Raw genomic sequence first — 15,300 nt, forward strand, 5'->3', positions numbered from 1 at the left:
TTCCCTCCATATTCACAATGTTTCAAAATTTTTTGAATTTTCAGTTTCGGGATGTTCCCTTGTGAGTTTCACTCCTCCGAGTCAGAGTGGAGCATTATCTAAATAAAAAATGATTTAAATAACGTATCAATTAAAAGATACTTTATCTTTATCCGTTGTCGAGCAAAGGTAACCCAAGTTATCTTTATGCGAGTGACGAATAAAATTTGTATCTTTTATTTAAACTCAACGTTTTGATTCAAAATAAAATTTCGATAAATCACCGATTTCCGATGCGCCTCGTCCGCGTATCGAACACTGCCCGAGATAAAAGTCTACTTCATTACTGCGTCCGATCGTTTAGGAACCACGTTGCTCGTCGGTAGTGACGACGGTGTCCACGTGGGGTTGCTTCGCCTCGTGGTCGTTCTCCTCGCTCCGCGTTTCCTGGTGTTTGGCAGCTTTTGGTGCTTGATTGATCGCCGCTTGAGGCCCCTCGCGGAGGCTCCTCAGCATGTAGCAACGGCGATGGGGGCTGTGCCTGCTGTAGAAGCTGTCGTAGCCGCTGCTCGACGTGGCCGTCCTTCTCAAAGCTAGAACCGCGTGGTGACTGCCTATCTGCAGCCCGCATCCGCACCCTGGCAACATCCCTCGTTTGCGTACGAACCCCCGTCTCATCGAGCCACCGCCAGCACTGCACCCTGCGCACATGTCATCGATCACGGCGGTTCCCTGAACACTCTGAAACAGTACGCCAGGACCACCGGTGGTGTAGCACATCAAACATATTCTAAACTTATCGCTTCCCTCCTAAATTTATCCTTCCCACAGATAAATCCTCCGTACATACCTCCAGCATGTCCGTCGGCGTTCTTGCGAGTCTCTTGTTATAGAACAGAAGTTTCGCGCTTAAACGAGATCGTGATTCGAAGAAGCCAGGGAAGCATTTTCGCAGGGGAAACTCGCAAGAGTCCGCGAGGCGAGAGGCGACGGGAAGCAACAACTTTACAGGATTCGAAGGCCTGGGGGACCGAGCCAGCGACGTTGAACGATGCATCCTCGCGCGTAAATGTTTGCTTTCTCAGCGAGTGAAATCGACGCGATTTTATTATCGCGCGTGCACGGAAGCCCGGCTAATTCGGTTGCCCGTGAACGCGAGGCGGCCGCTGGTGCGGACACGCGTCACGCAGAGGCTATATCTCCGCGAACTTAGGCGGGGAATTCATATTGGGGGTTTGATGAAATCGCGATACCCCACAGTCCTCGGCGCGCTCGTAAATTGCGGGCTCACGCCCCCGTCATATAAATTCCAAGGGCCGCCGGAGGGAAGAAGGGTTTCTCGTGTTCCGCGAGAATTGCAATGACAATGGCAATCCCCCTCCGTCCCGTCTCTTTTACCGCCTCCGCGCGGTGATGCAGATTTCACGCTCCGACACTATATCAAACAACTCCCGGGGATTGTCATTCCATCGAACGAAACCTGAAGCCCTCTGTGACGCTTGAGTGGTCCAATTTTTGCGGGTTTTTTATCGGACACTGGCGTAGGATACCGGAGCCGGTGAAATTAAAAGGAAAAAAAGAATTCGCACGGTTCGGCTTCGAGTTTTTTTCCTCTCAGAATTTGTCCAGGGATTTAATCCATTGAATACCGGAGAGCCGCGCGGCTCTCGTAAATAAATTCGCAACGAATCTCGGGGAATCCTCGAATCGTACGAACTCTGCTCCCCTCGTGAAAAAGGAATCGTGAACCGAGTACACTAGAGGGGCGAAACAAAGGGTGGAAGGTGTCGAGGAAAATTGTCTCGGCACGCTATCAAAATTCCCTCGGCAGAAACTAGCCAGCTCGTTTTTACGTATCGCCCTCAAGACTCACAGTGCTAACGCGCGGTGAAGATCTGCTCCTCCGAATTGGGATACGTAGACTCGGATGCGTAGAGGCACATACTGCTGACACTTACTCTGCGACGAAGTTTTCGACGCGCCAGCCCGTGGGGACCGCGTCGAAGGATCTCGGACACGCTCCGCCGAAAATTGCGGGTCATGAAGCAGTAGACAACTGGATTCAGGGCGCTGTTCGCGTGTCCCAGGAACAGGCAATAGGACAGGACGTCCGTGGTGGTTGTGCCTTTCTCTGCGAACAATTTTAGGCGTTTTTGTGCCTGTGTTCCACGCCGAGTGGAACTGGTTATATCCTTTTCACTGGGTAATTCGATGAAAAGCCAAGTGGCTATCAGAGTTACTACTATTGGGGTAGTTTCGCTCGTCCCCGGAAAGGACGCCAGCGGGGATAGATTGTATATCGAGTTATCGGTGTCCATATATGTATCTACGTTTTATACGCTGCTATCAGCTATCGGAAGTACAAGGGAATTCAATTAAAAGGTGCGTGGCAATTGCCGTACTTTCATCAATGGGCCACCACTCACCGACTGCGCCCAGGTCGATGAGGAGCATTAGCACGTTGTACGGTAGCCAGCACAGAGCGAAGAGCACCGCCAGCAGCAGCAATATCCAAGCAATTCGCCGTCTCTCACGTACCAGCCGGAAACTCTGGGCAGAGAAGTGCGGTGCAGTTGCGCGCGGTTGTAAACGCGGACGGATTTAGATTGGGATCAATCCTCCGTCTAATCAGCATTATAGGGAAAGCCGCGGAGCTTGATGGACATCGCGTACCCATCGACCACCGGATGAAAATCTGGCCGGTGGGTAGCGATTGTTCCCGTCAGCCGTGGAAAAGCAGACATTCCCGAATAAGGCGCGCGAACTGGAGGAAGGAAAAATGAGGAAGACAGGCGAAGGAGTCTGTCCACGGAGAATTATGAACGTGGCTGAATGGAAGGCCTCTTCCCGCCCAGCTCCAGCTATTTCTAGACGTTGACCAGACTGCTGCTGAATGGGCTTTAACGAAGCAAAGTTGGAGAATTGATACGTATCGCGTGGCAATGGGCTCGATGTGATTCAATTAAGACGCGTAGATCGCTTCCACGCCTGACGTTTTAATAGAGGTCGTGGCTTTTCGCGTGTACCGTGTAACGCGTATCAAGGAATTAAAAGTGCGTGTTCTTAATACACGTCTAGGTACACAGATTATAAGTACACGTGTACTTCTGTTCACGGATACCCGTATAGTATTTCTATTATACGTGTGCACGTGTATTTAAATTGGTTCATTGGCGATTAATTTTGCGATTGCTTAGTTGGTATAGGGTAAACCATCCAGTAATTGACCGCATACCAGTGAATGACCATTAGGCAAAGAAATGTCAATTACAAATTTAAATGGAGTGTAGTTGCACTTTTAATATCCTATATTTTAGTTACGCGAATTAAGCAAACATTAATAAGTACAATTCTTATTAAAACTATGCGTCATTTACTGGGCTTCTACGCGTTTTGCATTTTATAATTTTTTTTTAATTACGATAAGAATACTTAATTACTTTTATAGAAACTTCAAGAAAAATAAATTTAAATGCAATTTCAACAGTTGCGATGGAGGTATGTAAGTATTTGGCTAAGCAATCGCAAAATTAATCGTGACAAACCAATTTAAATATAAGTGCACACGTGTAATAGAAATACACGGGTATCCGTGTATTAAAAATTACACGGATTGAAGTTCGGATACGTTTACTACACGTGTACACGCGAAATAGGGACCTCTAGTTTTAACTTTCGCGGGGAAGCTCATTCTCCCTTGCAACCGAATACTCGTTTTGCAGTGTTAGCACGTTGCAGGGAAGTTTGCACTGACCTGTTGCGAGCTGGCGCTTCCTTCCACGCTGTCGCAATCGAACGGAGGCCTCCGGGAGCACAGCGTTCGGCCCATCATGGAGTAGGACAGTATCACTACGAAGCCTAGAGGAAAGACAAATAAGGCAACTTAAGAACTGTGCCTGGAAAAAGGGAACCGGGGATAAAACGATCGATTCCTTTCTTGGGAGAGTCACGAATGCGAATAATGCGATGGCCGCGAAGTTAGGCGAGCATAGGCAAGCATCCCTTAGCCTTTGTCTCCTCCGTAGAGAGAAAAAGGGCACGAGGGGAAGATGTATGTTAAAGTGGAGCTCGCCATTAATCACAGAGGGCTTACCGGGAATGGCATAAACCAGCACGAAACAGACAGCCCCGAAAAGATGCGCTCGAATGCCCAGAGGCTTGAAATCTTCCGAACAAATGTAGAGGGCAGGTGGCAAGCGGGACACGCGGGATGTATACCGTGAAAAATTTCCCATCATTGTCCAGGATCCGTGGAAAGTTATGTTGCCGACTTCCGTGCCTGGACTGTGGAGGGTCATCTGGGAGAAAGATTGCAACCACGTTCATCCGTCGATCTGTCTTTCGGCACACAAATCTTTGCCAGCAGATTTATCCCCGACAAACTTTCCCTCGCGTCGGACTGCTCTTACAATCGCCTTCGCGTTATGGACGCGTTAATGTTGCCGCCGCTCGTAATAATTATTTCAAACGACACATCGAATGCCCCGTGCCTCCGCTCCGAGAAAATCAAGTTGGCCTTACAGAGGAAAGCTCTATTCCGGCAATTGTAATAAACAGAAACGACTGCTGCGATCGAGGGAGTGGCAGAAGAATGGACGAGGGTTCCATGGACCAATGGATTCAAGGGTGCTCGGTTCGAGGAGCTCGCACAATGCCCGCAATTAGACGCGAGTTTATCAAAGCGAACGGAGAAATCGCGGTGTCGTTGTATATTAACAAATCGTGCTGCTCCCTCGGGAAAACTGGGCGGCATTTATTTTTCACGGAGACAATGATCCCACGCGCCCATCTTATGTCACTCGTATCCGGAGCGGCGGGAGGAAGCTGACACTTTCAGAAGAATTATACGTCCGTCCCCAATCTTCAGGGCTTAATTCAGTCGAGCCTTTGCGGGCAGAGTAACGAAAAAATAAAGCACGACCCACGCCGGGGGTAGAAAAAGGGGGAAACTAAAAAGCGAAGGCACGGAGAATCCTCGAAGTCGTTTCGATATTTACGAGCGAAAAGCGTTTACCATTAAAGCGACAAGAGACACTTGAATATTTCGTCGGATATTATACAAACCACTCTCAGCATGGGGGCAAAGATGATCAAAGCTACCATCCAAAGGGCGACGATAACGAGGACGGTGCTTTTGCGATTGAATACCCGTCGGAACGCTATGGGACTCCTTATCGCCAGGTACCTGTCGATGCTCATCGCGGTGATGGTGAAAACCGAGGCGGCCACGGCAACACCTAGAAAAGCGCCGGGTTATCAGCGCGCCCGGACGCCGCGTATCGTCGTCGTCCCTTTAAATTCGCTCGTTCGACGCGCGCCGAGGACCCGATCTCGCGAGAACGAGACTGTTTTAGAGAGACTTTATTCGGTCAGATGGCATCTGGATCGAGCGTGGGAGGGAAGGTCGCGTTGAACGAAGGGAAATGGTGTAGCCTGCATCTACGGTTGGGGGTCGGGAGAGCATCGCACATCAGCGACGGATATATTGACGGCACACGTGCACACACCGACGCGCACGGCTCCGGTGAATCTTTTATGTATGAGCCAGAGTGACTCTCGGCCTTTCTGCCGGCAGAAGGCGTTACATTCTGGCAATTCGCGGCGGTTGTATTTCTTTCTCGTTCACTGGCTCGCGCATTCTCATCGGTGCAAGCAGGTCGCGTCCGAAAAATATCGCTCGGTCGCGGTTCGAACGACCGTCTGCATTCGTTCGGCTAAGTCAGCAACGGGTGCGTAGAGGCAATCTCTCCGAGCTATTACCCTGCAAGTAGGATGACAGCTTGCACATAACTTCCCCGTGGATCCACACGATCGAGACTGCTTGGCTGACGGCCACCGGCATGCAGATCGCGGTCACCAGGAGATCAGCCACGGACAGGTTCACCACGAAGTAATTGGTAACGCTGCGAATCAGAAGGCTCTCGCATATGTTCCATCTTCACCCTTCGCAGGGGAGGGGTGGACCGCTCCACTCCCTCGGGAACCCGAGGTCTGGGTTAGGCATCGCAGGGAATAGCCACGTTTCGTATTTTCGACTTCGTTATCCGCGTAGAATCGTCTCCCTCCGGTATCTACCACGATTACACCCCCCATCCTGAATATAAACGACCTCGGCATTGTCAACCCCGGGGCCCGTATCAAAGCTCACGACTCAATCGGAGGAACAAGCGGCGGTCGAGTCTTTAGCAAACGAACGGCTTCTTTGCACGCTATAAAAGCCATCTGTCCTTTCTCCTCGTCCAGCCATTGTAGCGATCGCGGGCTAATTCTGGAGCGTGCCGCGGGGATTGGAAAAGGGTATAGCCGGTTAAGATGGTCGAATGTGCCCTGGAGCCGAATTCGACTCACGATGGATCATTCGAAAGCTTATTAAAAAAGAAACATTTGTCGCAATTTTCAACTTAGTATCTCCACCCGGAGGGTAGTAAAGGGCAAAAATAGGAAATCAGGTTTTTGCCGAATTTCTCCTATACTAGGGGATGAAAAATTTTGAAAAAAATCAGAGGCATTTCTGTTATCGCGGCACATATTACAGAATTGTTTCAGATTTTTAAATTGAAAAACCAAGCTGTGAAAAATAAAAAATGCTGGAAAATGCCGATTGTGTATCGAAGCAGTCTTGGCACTATAATTATATTTTTACTGTAAGTACGTATCATTGTTACTATTCTCCTGAATTTTTTTCAGAGTTTCCAATTTGGTGCGCCGCAGTTAAAAAAATTAAAAACCAACTTTTTCGGCAAACACCTGATTTCCTATTTTTGCCCTTTACTACCCTGCGGGTGGAGATGCGAAGTTGAAAATTGCCACAAATGTTTCTTTTTTAATAAGCTTTCGAATGATCGTGAGTCGAATTCGGTTCAAGGGCACATTTGACAATCTGAACCGGCTATACCCTTTACGAGCCGGCGGGCATCGCGCGACGCCCGAAGATCGACCGTTTCCGAAGGGAAGTTATCGTTACCGTTGCGGGATCGCGTTGGTTAGTGTCAGGAATTCTCTACCCTTGGACTTGCTCGAGGCAAAGGGGCAATAATTTTCGTTCGGCAAATAAACACGCAGCGACCGACCGTGGCGTTCGTGCATCACGAGCCCGAACCGATGGCTTATTTGCACGAATCGCTTCGACGCCATCGGAAATAAGCACGCGCCTATACGTTCCCGCCGTTTCTGGAGTCCGAGAGCGTTCCACGCGCATCCTTCACTCTGTCGCGGTTCCTACGCGGATGCCATGAAATCCACGCTTCGGCGAAACCCAACTGCACGTTTGTTTCGTCGGTTACCTAACGCTTGCACAACCGTGGGAAGCACGGCGGTCCCGTTTATTTGGGAACGACGTGCCACGTGGAGGCACGTCGTCGCGTAACTCTTCTGCACTCGGCAACGGCCACTTTCTACCGGCCGAATTGAAGTCGACGTGGGTTTGCATTCACGCGATCCTGCCGGATGGCGTTGCCGCTCATCACGCGCGTCTTATCTGGCTTCCCGTGCATCTGCAGTTTATCAATAATCTATGCAGCCTGATTAAGCATATCTCGCGAACTAGGTCGAGGGAACGCGGCTCAGCAGACACGGAGGAGGGCGGCAGAAGAACCGTCACCGACGCGACGAGTAATCGAGAACATGGACGAATGGCAACGGATCCAAATGAAACCCGTACACGGTCGTCTGGCGCGACATTAATCTCTCGAGCGCCGCTTCTAACTCCCCCGCTATTCTTAAGCGGATTCCGCGCTGAAAATTAGAGGATCCCTGTTGATACCGGGGCGCCGCGCCGCTTCAGCCTTCATTCCGCGGGACTAAATCGACCTTCCGAAGTGTCGCGTTCGAAGTTATAATTAACTGCGGGGGTATCGATCCCGCTGTTACAAAAGCGAGGTCCTGATAGCCAGCAAACTACCGCGACAAGAGCGACGGCCCCATAATCAACGCTTCATGCACTCGATCAACATTTTAATCGACTCCTCCCCGCGTAATTTAGTCAAATCGCCCTTGATCCGCCCCGAGACGCCCTCGCGATCGCGCTCGGAGTTTGAATTAGCTGCGGGCTAACCTGCCGCCGTGTACCCGTACCTTTTATAGGAACCTACACTGTGACACACGTGCACGTACCTGCGCATGTAGTGATACTTAAAGACGACCGCGATGACCAGGGCATTGGCCGTGACGGCGATCGCTATCACCGGCACGTAGAGGATGATCAACAAGTAATTGGTCTCGGTGTGGAACTTGTCGTAAAAGTACCAGAGTATAGCCGGTCTGATGTCCACGCGGAGGCTCTCGTTGGAGGGCATCGCTGTCCCGTTGTACGAGGCGTTGAATTCCGTCAATCCCGTCGATGTCATCCTCGAGTCCTCGTACACGCTCGTCGACATGATCCGGGGATGTATCAAGCTCCTCGAGGCGGCTCCGCGCCCGTCGGTCCGCCGTGGAAGCGCGAACGGATACGATCCTCGCCCACGACTGGCATGGAAAACGCAGGCTTCCGGGTAGGCCTTGGATCAACAGAGGAGCCAGCCAGGATCGAGCGCGCAATTGTTACCCGAGGGTGCAGTCCCAGCGCGGTTCTTTTCAACGCCAGAGCCGGGGGTCGAAGAACAGAGAAACATTCAAGCCACCGGGCTTTATCCTTTATCCGTCCTCCTCCGAGTAGATTCGATTACAGGGATACACAAGGGACCAGGAGCTCCCCGCGCGCGCCAATTGACAATGGAATTCGTGGCAGGGATACTGTTCGTTGCGATCGATCCACTCCTTCTCCTCCACGCCTCTCCGTTATTTTATTATTCCATTTAATCGGCCACGTCAGAAGGGGACGGCTGATCGTGTACATCATTGAAACATGAGCATTTGCATGTCCGATAACTTTTCCTTTTAACAAGTTAGTCGGGGACCCTCGCGCGTTTGGACAGGAAACCGACCCGGAACCAGCGCGTCGCGTGTGTCCAAGCGTTGCAAATATTTGGAAAGCCAATTTCACGGCGCTCCCCTCTCGTTAATTTGCGAAGCGAAATTGGTGTACGTGATTGCGCGCGGCTTGCCCCGGCGCAACGTTCTTCGCTTCAACCCTAAGTATCCAGTGGATGGATCTCTTAATTAGCCGGCGAGCGATCGCGGGCTCTGGGGATCGATCGAGCTGGACCCGGCGCGCGCGACCCTTCAATCGCTTTTCATTAATTGAATTCGCAGAATTATGTATCGCGCCGGTGGAGGGATGCGGGCAAACAACCGTGTAACTGTCGAGCGAGGTGAATTTTCATTAATATAAGGGGACGCTACACCCTCGTCTATGCAGTGCCGAGGCTGTCAGCGATAGGTCTCGTTGCGTAAATTATGTGCACGTTCACCGCAGAAGCAGCTAACCGTGCCGCTAATGCGTCGCAGATGCGCGAGCAATTTCGCGGATGTCTCTTTCAGCGTAAGAAAACTCCGAGAAAACTTTCCACGAACCCCGGGACGTTTCCTCCGCGAAATATCTTAGCGCCGGGGATGAACGCGCGCGAGGATATCAAACCTGCTGCTCTACCGTGCGATAAAATCTGCATTCGCATAAAGTATGCAACGCGGAAACGCGAGGGGGCTGAAAGTTCGCCCACTTTGCGCGAAACAGCGACGGAGACGGACGAAAATTATTGCGTCCGGATATTTATAAGCACCGGCGCTGCGGGAATGCCCATTCCGCGAGAATTTACCGACAGACGAGCGTTTCTCGCGCGTTGCACGCAAACAGGAGAAGTTTAGACGTCATTTGCATCCGCCAAAATGTTGTTAAAACCGAACCGTTCGGTTTAAATATTTACATTCGCCAATGACTCGTGGAAATATTCGTCGCTCAAGGATCGGCGCGGAGTGCTACTTTGTCCCATCGGAAGCACAATCTCCCGCAGGTTTCTGATCACAGGAACGTGCGTTTTTCACCGAACGACATCGAAGTTCCACCGCAATCAATGATTAATCCAAAATTCCTCGGTTTCATCGTAATCGATCCTCTTTGCTCCTTGGTAGCAACAAGTTAGAACGCGTGTTCTAGCGAAACTTCTAAGTCCGGGGCGTTTGGCTCCGATAGCGCGCGCGATCCGTTTAAGACAATCGAAATCCACCGCGGTCGGAAGGGACTTGCTCTCGGGCGAGAAGTTTCGGAAGCGGAGCCACGATAAACTGAAAGGAAGAATCGCAGCTCCCGCCGGAGCTCTTGAAAGCATCACAGACGTGGAGCATCGCTCGCGCACGTTCCTTCAACCGCGCCTGCGTTCCGTATCTCCCCTCGTCCTCTCTCTCTCTCTGTACCCTGCTTATACCCTGCACCTACGCTGTCTCGAAAACTGTCGATCCGACTTGATCCCCTCGATCCATAACGCTTGACGGACGCTATCACGCGGCGAACCTCTCACGATCGAAACCTCCCTCGCGGACAATTAGTCGCCACCACTTTTTAAGTTCCCGTGTATTTTTCACTGTCACGGCCGGGCCCTTTGCGTGCCTGCTTTAAAACGTGGCGAGGGTGGGCTCGGTGGGACAAAGGGAATCCTCTTGGTGTACCACTTATCCCCGCAGAGTACCAATTCAAAGTTAAGCACGGCTGTGTAGGGATTCGAGTAGGAAATGATATTCACGGAGGGTGAAGGGGCAAGATTTCTAGAGCTATCCGAGCCGCTGAAACGTTGATACAAATTCACTGTATTTCCCTGGACAGAAGCTTCCTGACTCATCATAGAACTTCCCTTAGCAAAGTCGTTCCCCGTTCCAGCGACTGACCAGTGTGATTTGTGGGGAGTCCTGAGGCGATGTGGTTTGCTCTAAACGGATTACGAATTACTCGTTCCCACCGGCGTCTTATATTGCCCCGCGCCTTTATCTGCCACCCCCGTTCTCTATCAGGAAGGAAGCGAGGGGTCGAACAGCGTCGACGACATAATTGAACAGTGGGTAGCGGTATCGTCTAGCAGCGCGTGAAACTACAAAGGGCGGAGGAATTTCACGCGTGTTCTGTTAATTCCAGCGAACCACTTCTGTATTGGTACTCCCTGTGTCGTTTGATATCGAGGATCAATGGGTAGCTCACAGGAAGAATGCATTCCCCTGGTTTCCAATTCAACGTTTATTTCCTTGTATTTTGCCCAACTTCACCCTTCTTTCGAGCAGTTGATCATCTACTAAATCTACTTAGTCGTCGCTCAGCAAAGGATCACCAGATACGTCGTCATGGCAGAAATGATCTGCGAACAGATCGATCGAAATTATTCCAGGTAGCCTCCCTACCATTGGATCGAACACAGTCGCTTCCAGCAACATTAACCAGGAAAGCTCAGAGATACCCCTGTTCGTATTTTCGACGAAGCACCCCGCATCGATTCCCGACCGATTTCTCACCCTTACCGAAAGCAAGAGTGGAAGATCGACTCGTATGAAGCCCGCGACTGTGGAAAAGTGCACCTTCCTCAGCTGAAAGTATGCCGCTGCCTCCAGGTTCTCCTGTAATTATACACGCCATTGGAATCGATAGGGGTGGCGGGATGTGGGGCGAACGAGCGAGTAAGAGTGTATCTGTTGATTAAGGCCACGGTCCGTGAAACGGGTAGAATGAAGCGAGTGCAATTAATTTAAAGCAATTAACTGTCGAAGTGAACAGGGACGTGGCTGCACAGTGGCGGCGAGGCGCAGAGGAAATATTAGGTTCTTGCAAATGAAATGGCCGTTTTCTACAATTTAAACTTCTCGGCTTTGTAGCTTAGCTCTTCCCCTTGCAGATGGCGTTTTATTTGTGTCATTTGAAAAGTACACGTCTCGCACGTGATTTGGCGCGTATAATTTCTGTTATATTGCGCAGTGTACGTAATTAAAAACCGTTTTAACTGATTATGGAAAAGAAGTTAAATTCGTATAATTTACTTGTACGAGTTCGAACTTGGTCACAGTGCGGCTGAGGCAACGCGGAATATAAATACTGCTTTCGGAAATGGTACTGCAAGTGATCGGACCACTAGGCGTTGCTTCAAAAAATTTTGTTCTGGTGATACTGTCCTCGAAAATATGCCTCCCGGCCATAAGCCAACAGTTATCGAAAACACTATTTTGAAAGATATTCTTGAAGATGATTCACGCCTAACTGTTCAGGTAATCGCAATGAGAACGAATATTTAATATTCAACTATTTCACCCAATCTACAGGCCATGGGGAAAGTAAAAAAGCTGGACAAATGGGGCCCACGCGAACTTACTGAAAACAACAAAATCCGCCCCTGGGAGATCAGTTCTTCTTTGCTTTCTCGTCATAGACTAATTACGTGCGACGAGAAATCAATTCTTTATGACAATCGACGACGTTCTGCACAGTGGTTGGATGCAGATGAAGCCCCAAAACGTATGCCGAAACCAAATCTTCATCCGCGACAGATTTTAGTGTCTGTACTGTGGTCAGCAAGGGGTGTTGCGCATTTTTCATCTTTAAAACGAGGTGAGACCAGAAATTCAGACAAATACTGTCGAGAAATTGATATCATGTATGAAAAGACGTGGTGTGTTATTGCTTCATAATAATGCTCGACCACACACTGCAAAGCAAACCTTTAAAAAGTTAGCAGAATCGAAGTGCGAAGTTCTCCCTCACCCTCCTTATTCTCCCGACCTTTCACCTACAGACTACCATTTTGTCAAGCACCTAGATAGCTTTTTGATTGGAAAAGTGTTTCGAGAAGAAATGGATGTAAAAACTGCATTCGCTGAATTTATTGCCTCTCGTACTCTGGATTTCTTTCAGAGAGGCATTGGTGCACTTATTTCGCATTGGGAGAAGTGTATTGAAGTCGCTGGCGGCTATTTCGATCGACGAAATACGTATTAGGCTTGTCGAAGAAAAGTTTAAATTACAAAAATCAGAAACGGCCGTTTCATTCGCAGCAACCTAATAAGTCGCGAGGATGTGACTGCGCGCCTATGCAAACCGATTCCCCGAAAGGCATAAGAAGGCTCGCCTCACAGAGACGGCAAAATATTTGAGCTGCGCTCCGTTTTCCCATGCGACCTGCTGCCTTCCTCTTACCTGCAGGAATACGCGTTTCATGGAAGCCGACGAGGATGGCGCGAAGATGATCTCGCCGACCCGATTAGCCTGAACAAATGACAGATAGGTCGCTGAAGAGACTTCTGAAGGATTTCGCGCTGCCTCTCGAGAGGATCTACCTGAGAAGCTGTCGCATGGCAGACGATGGTGATCAATACGATGTTCCAGCTACAGAAAATGGCCATCATCGTCTCCCTGGCCCTGAGGAAACCGGATACGTGGTACACGTTCAGCGCGTAAATCCTCGACATCGCGTTCAGCGACATGCTCGAGATCCACAGCAGCAATTGGACCGCGTACACCGAATTGAACATTTCGGTGGCGTTTACGAGGGAGCAGTGCAGGCACCATATCTGTTGCAGCGTGAAGTGGCCGTTCAATCGATCCGCCACTATCAGCTTACCCTCCGCTGAAAGTGGGTACGAAATGGGTAGAGTGCTCGTTCATTAGTCGAAGCGATAAAGGGACAAATGCGGTTAAACAATTGGCAGCAAACAGCTCGTTAGCGTCCGTCGAGGCGCCGTTCACTTCTCGATAGGAATCTGAAGACCCCCTTGTCAGTTTGGGGTCGAGTCGACGGTCACGAAGCAAGACACGCGTAGCTTCCATGGCACCGTCTCGGGCAAACTGTGCAAATTCGCGGGGAGCGAAGGTCCGCGACAGTGAGCCAGGTTGTAAACGAAGGCGCAATGAAATGCAGATTCGCTCAGTGTTTTTGTTTGTACGAAGCAAACCGGGTGAAGTGGATTAAAATAACGATCTATAGAAGCCGAAGAGGAAGATCCGGCTAAGCCGTAAACGGGGCCGGTAAACAGATAAAGATGTAATCGCCCCGGCTTTATGTATTTCGAAAATAAACTCACCCGTGGTGCGCGTTAGTATAACGCAGAGTTGACGGAACCGTTCCCCGATGAGGAACGAAATACCAGCGAATATCAGAATCTGTACACCCACCGCTGTGTAAATGATGCCGTACATTATACCGCGAAGCATTGGCGCGATTAATTCAACTCTGCAAAACAACAATCGGGTCCAATTAAAACGGCGCAGACAGTTTGAATCGTTCTGTAACTGACGTACTCCGAAAGAATCAAAAAGCTCGTCTCGAACACGGCTGCGCGCCGCAATTATCCGGCGGCAGGTTTATGAGCCCTGTCTAAAACGAAGCCCCCGCTTCGTCTGAATTCTAAGGGGTTAATCTGTTCGCGGAACTTTTGAAAGTGAATTATAACTTTACGCGAAGTTGGGGGGGGTAGCATTCTCGGAGAGCAAGTCTAGCTGGGCGTCTTAAAAATTTGATAATACCTCTGGCGAGGTGATAGTGCGCGCTTAAGTCTCACCTACAGCTTATGTATCCGACTATCGACCAATAGATTAATGTGAGGAGCACTATCGCGCTACAGACAGCTCGCACTCTCCTCTGCTTCGAGGCGTCGTGGAATTTCGTGGCTCGATCGAAAGCGCGCAGTTGCGAGAGAACGGCGCGAATCTTCCAGTTCCATAAGGTCGTGAAAGAGTAGTCGACGAAGAAGCAGAGGTAGATGAGGAACACCCTCATGAAGTTGAAGAACAAACCCTTTGTGTCTAACTCTTGGTGCATGAGCACGTAGACGTAGAGAAGCACGAGGGTGCACAGGTACACAGCCATCGAGGAAACGGTGAAGAAGACGTCGCGGGGTCTTCTTCTTTGCACGTCATCTTCGGTGACCACGTGAGAAGCGCAACCCAAAATACGAGCGATAATGAAAATGAAACGCATGTCCCCGACTAGCACCATCGTTTCGGCGAACCACCGTTCCTTTTCGAGTTTCAAGTTGTGGGTTGAAACGAGTGGCAATCGAAGGGCAAATTTATATATTAAATTTGTAGAGAAGCACTCGATAATCTGGGAAATATGTTCCAGCTTTTGAGGAACTTTTAAGAGAAGCACTCGAGAACTACGGTGCAAGTGAAAGCAAAGTAGCGTGTCGAACGAGCGATTACTTAATACTGTTTCGAAAGCTCGGTAAGGGTTCCTCGACGGTTTCTCCCGATCGGCGGATAACGCGTAGGCAAATAAAGCTTCCGTCAATGTCCGAGGGTTTAAATACGTAATGTTATTACACAGCATAAAGACCTAAATTTGTTCAATGATTTGATGGAAAGATAGCAACGGATTGCTGATCTACTCTGGGACCCAACACTTGCGATTAAAACATCGTTAATGATGGATTGCAAAAGACAGTTAATTTATAATTACTAGTTTGCAATGCTTATAAGCA

The 15,300-nt window shown here is 49.7% G+C and overlaps 2 protein-coding genes across 2 annotated transcripts; both read right to left on the bottom strand.

Moving 5' to 3' along the window:
• Positions 1 to 83: 83 nt before the first annotated feature.
• LOC143371077 (RYamide receptor-like) lies at positions 84 to 10,294 on the bottom strand. The gene is made up of 8 exons (XM_076815934.1): positions 8,092 to 10,294; positions 5,740 to 5,882; positions 5,044 to 5,216; positions 4,073 to 4,277; positions 3,734 to 3,837; positions 2,406 to 2,529; positions 1,938 to 2,110; positions 84 to 720 (listed from the first exon to the last, which is right to left on the bottom strand). Exons 1-8 carry the CDS (start codon positions 8,352 to 8,354, stop codon positions 340 to 342), a joined length of 1,566 nt encoding a protein of 521 aa, XP_076672049.1. The 5' UTR covers positions 8,355 to 10,294; the 3' UTR covers positions 84 to 339.
• A 168-nt stretch (positions 10,295 to 10,462) lies between these two features.
• Positions 10,463 to 14,816, bottom strand: LOC143371217 (uncharacterized). The gene is made up of 6 exons (XM_076816171.1): positions 14,380 to 14,816; positions 13,903 to 14,051; positions 13,159 to 13,448; positions 13,019 to 13,087; positions 11,356 to 11,451; positions 10,463 to 11,195 (listed from the first exon to the last, which is right to left on the bottom strand). Exons 1-6 carry the CDS (start codon positions 14,814 to 14,816, stop codon positions 11,154 to 11,156), a joined length of 1,083 nt encoding a protein of 360 aa, XP_076672286.1. The 3' UTR covers positions 10,463 to 11,153.
• Positions 14,817 to 15,300: the final 484 nt, after the last annotated feature.

The sequence above is a fragment of the Andrena cerasifolii genome, chromosome 7 (genome assembly GCF_050908995.1).
Source record: "Andrena cerasifolii isolate SP2316 chromosome 7, iyAndCera1_principal, whole genome shotgun sequence".
Classification (NCBI taxonomy): domain Eukaryota; kingdom Metazoa; phylum Arthropoda; class Insecta; order Hymenoptera; family Andrenidae; genus Andrena; species Andrena cerasifolii.

Bases quoted from the DNA above. Each gene is read 5' to 3' on its own strand.
- LOC143371217 (XM_076816171.1), bottom strand. From the start codon at position 14,816: ATGGTGCTAGTCGGGGACATGCGTTTCATTTTCATTATCGCTCGTATT. The intron at 11,452-13,018 runs GTAAGAGGAAGG...GTATAATTACAG, and splicing joins TGAAACGCGTATTCCTGCAG to GAGAACCTGGAGGCAGCGGC. The intron at 11,196-11,355 runs GTAAGGGTGAGA...ATCTGTTCGCAG, and splicing joins ATCTTCCACTCTTGCTTTCG to ATCATTTCTGCCATGACGAC.
- LOC143371077 (XM_076815934.1), bottom strand. From the start codon at position 8,354: ATGTCGACGAGCGTGTACGAGGACTCGAGGATGACATCGACGGGATTG. The intron at 4,278-5,043 runs GTTTGTATAATA...TCTTTCTCCCAG, and splicing joins TTGCCCCCATGCTGAGAGTG to ATGACCCTCCACAGTCCAGG. The intron at 2,111-2,405 runs GTGAGTGGTGGC...AATTGTTCGCAG, and splicing joins CATCGACCTGGGCGCAGTCG to AGAAAGGCACAACCACCACG.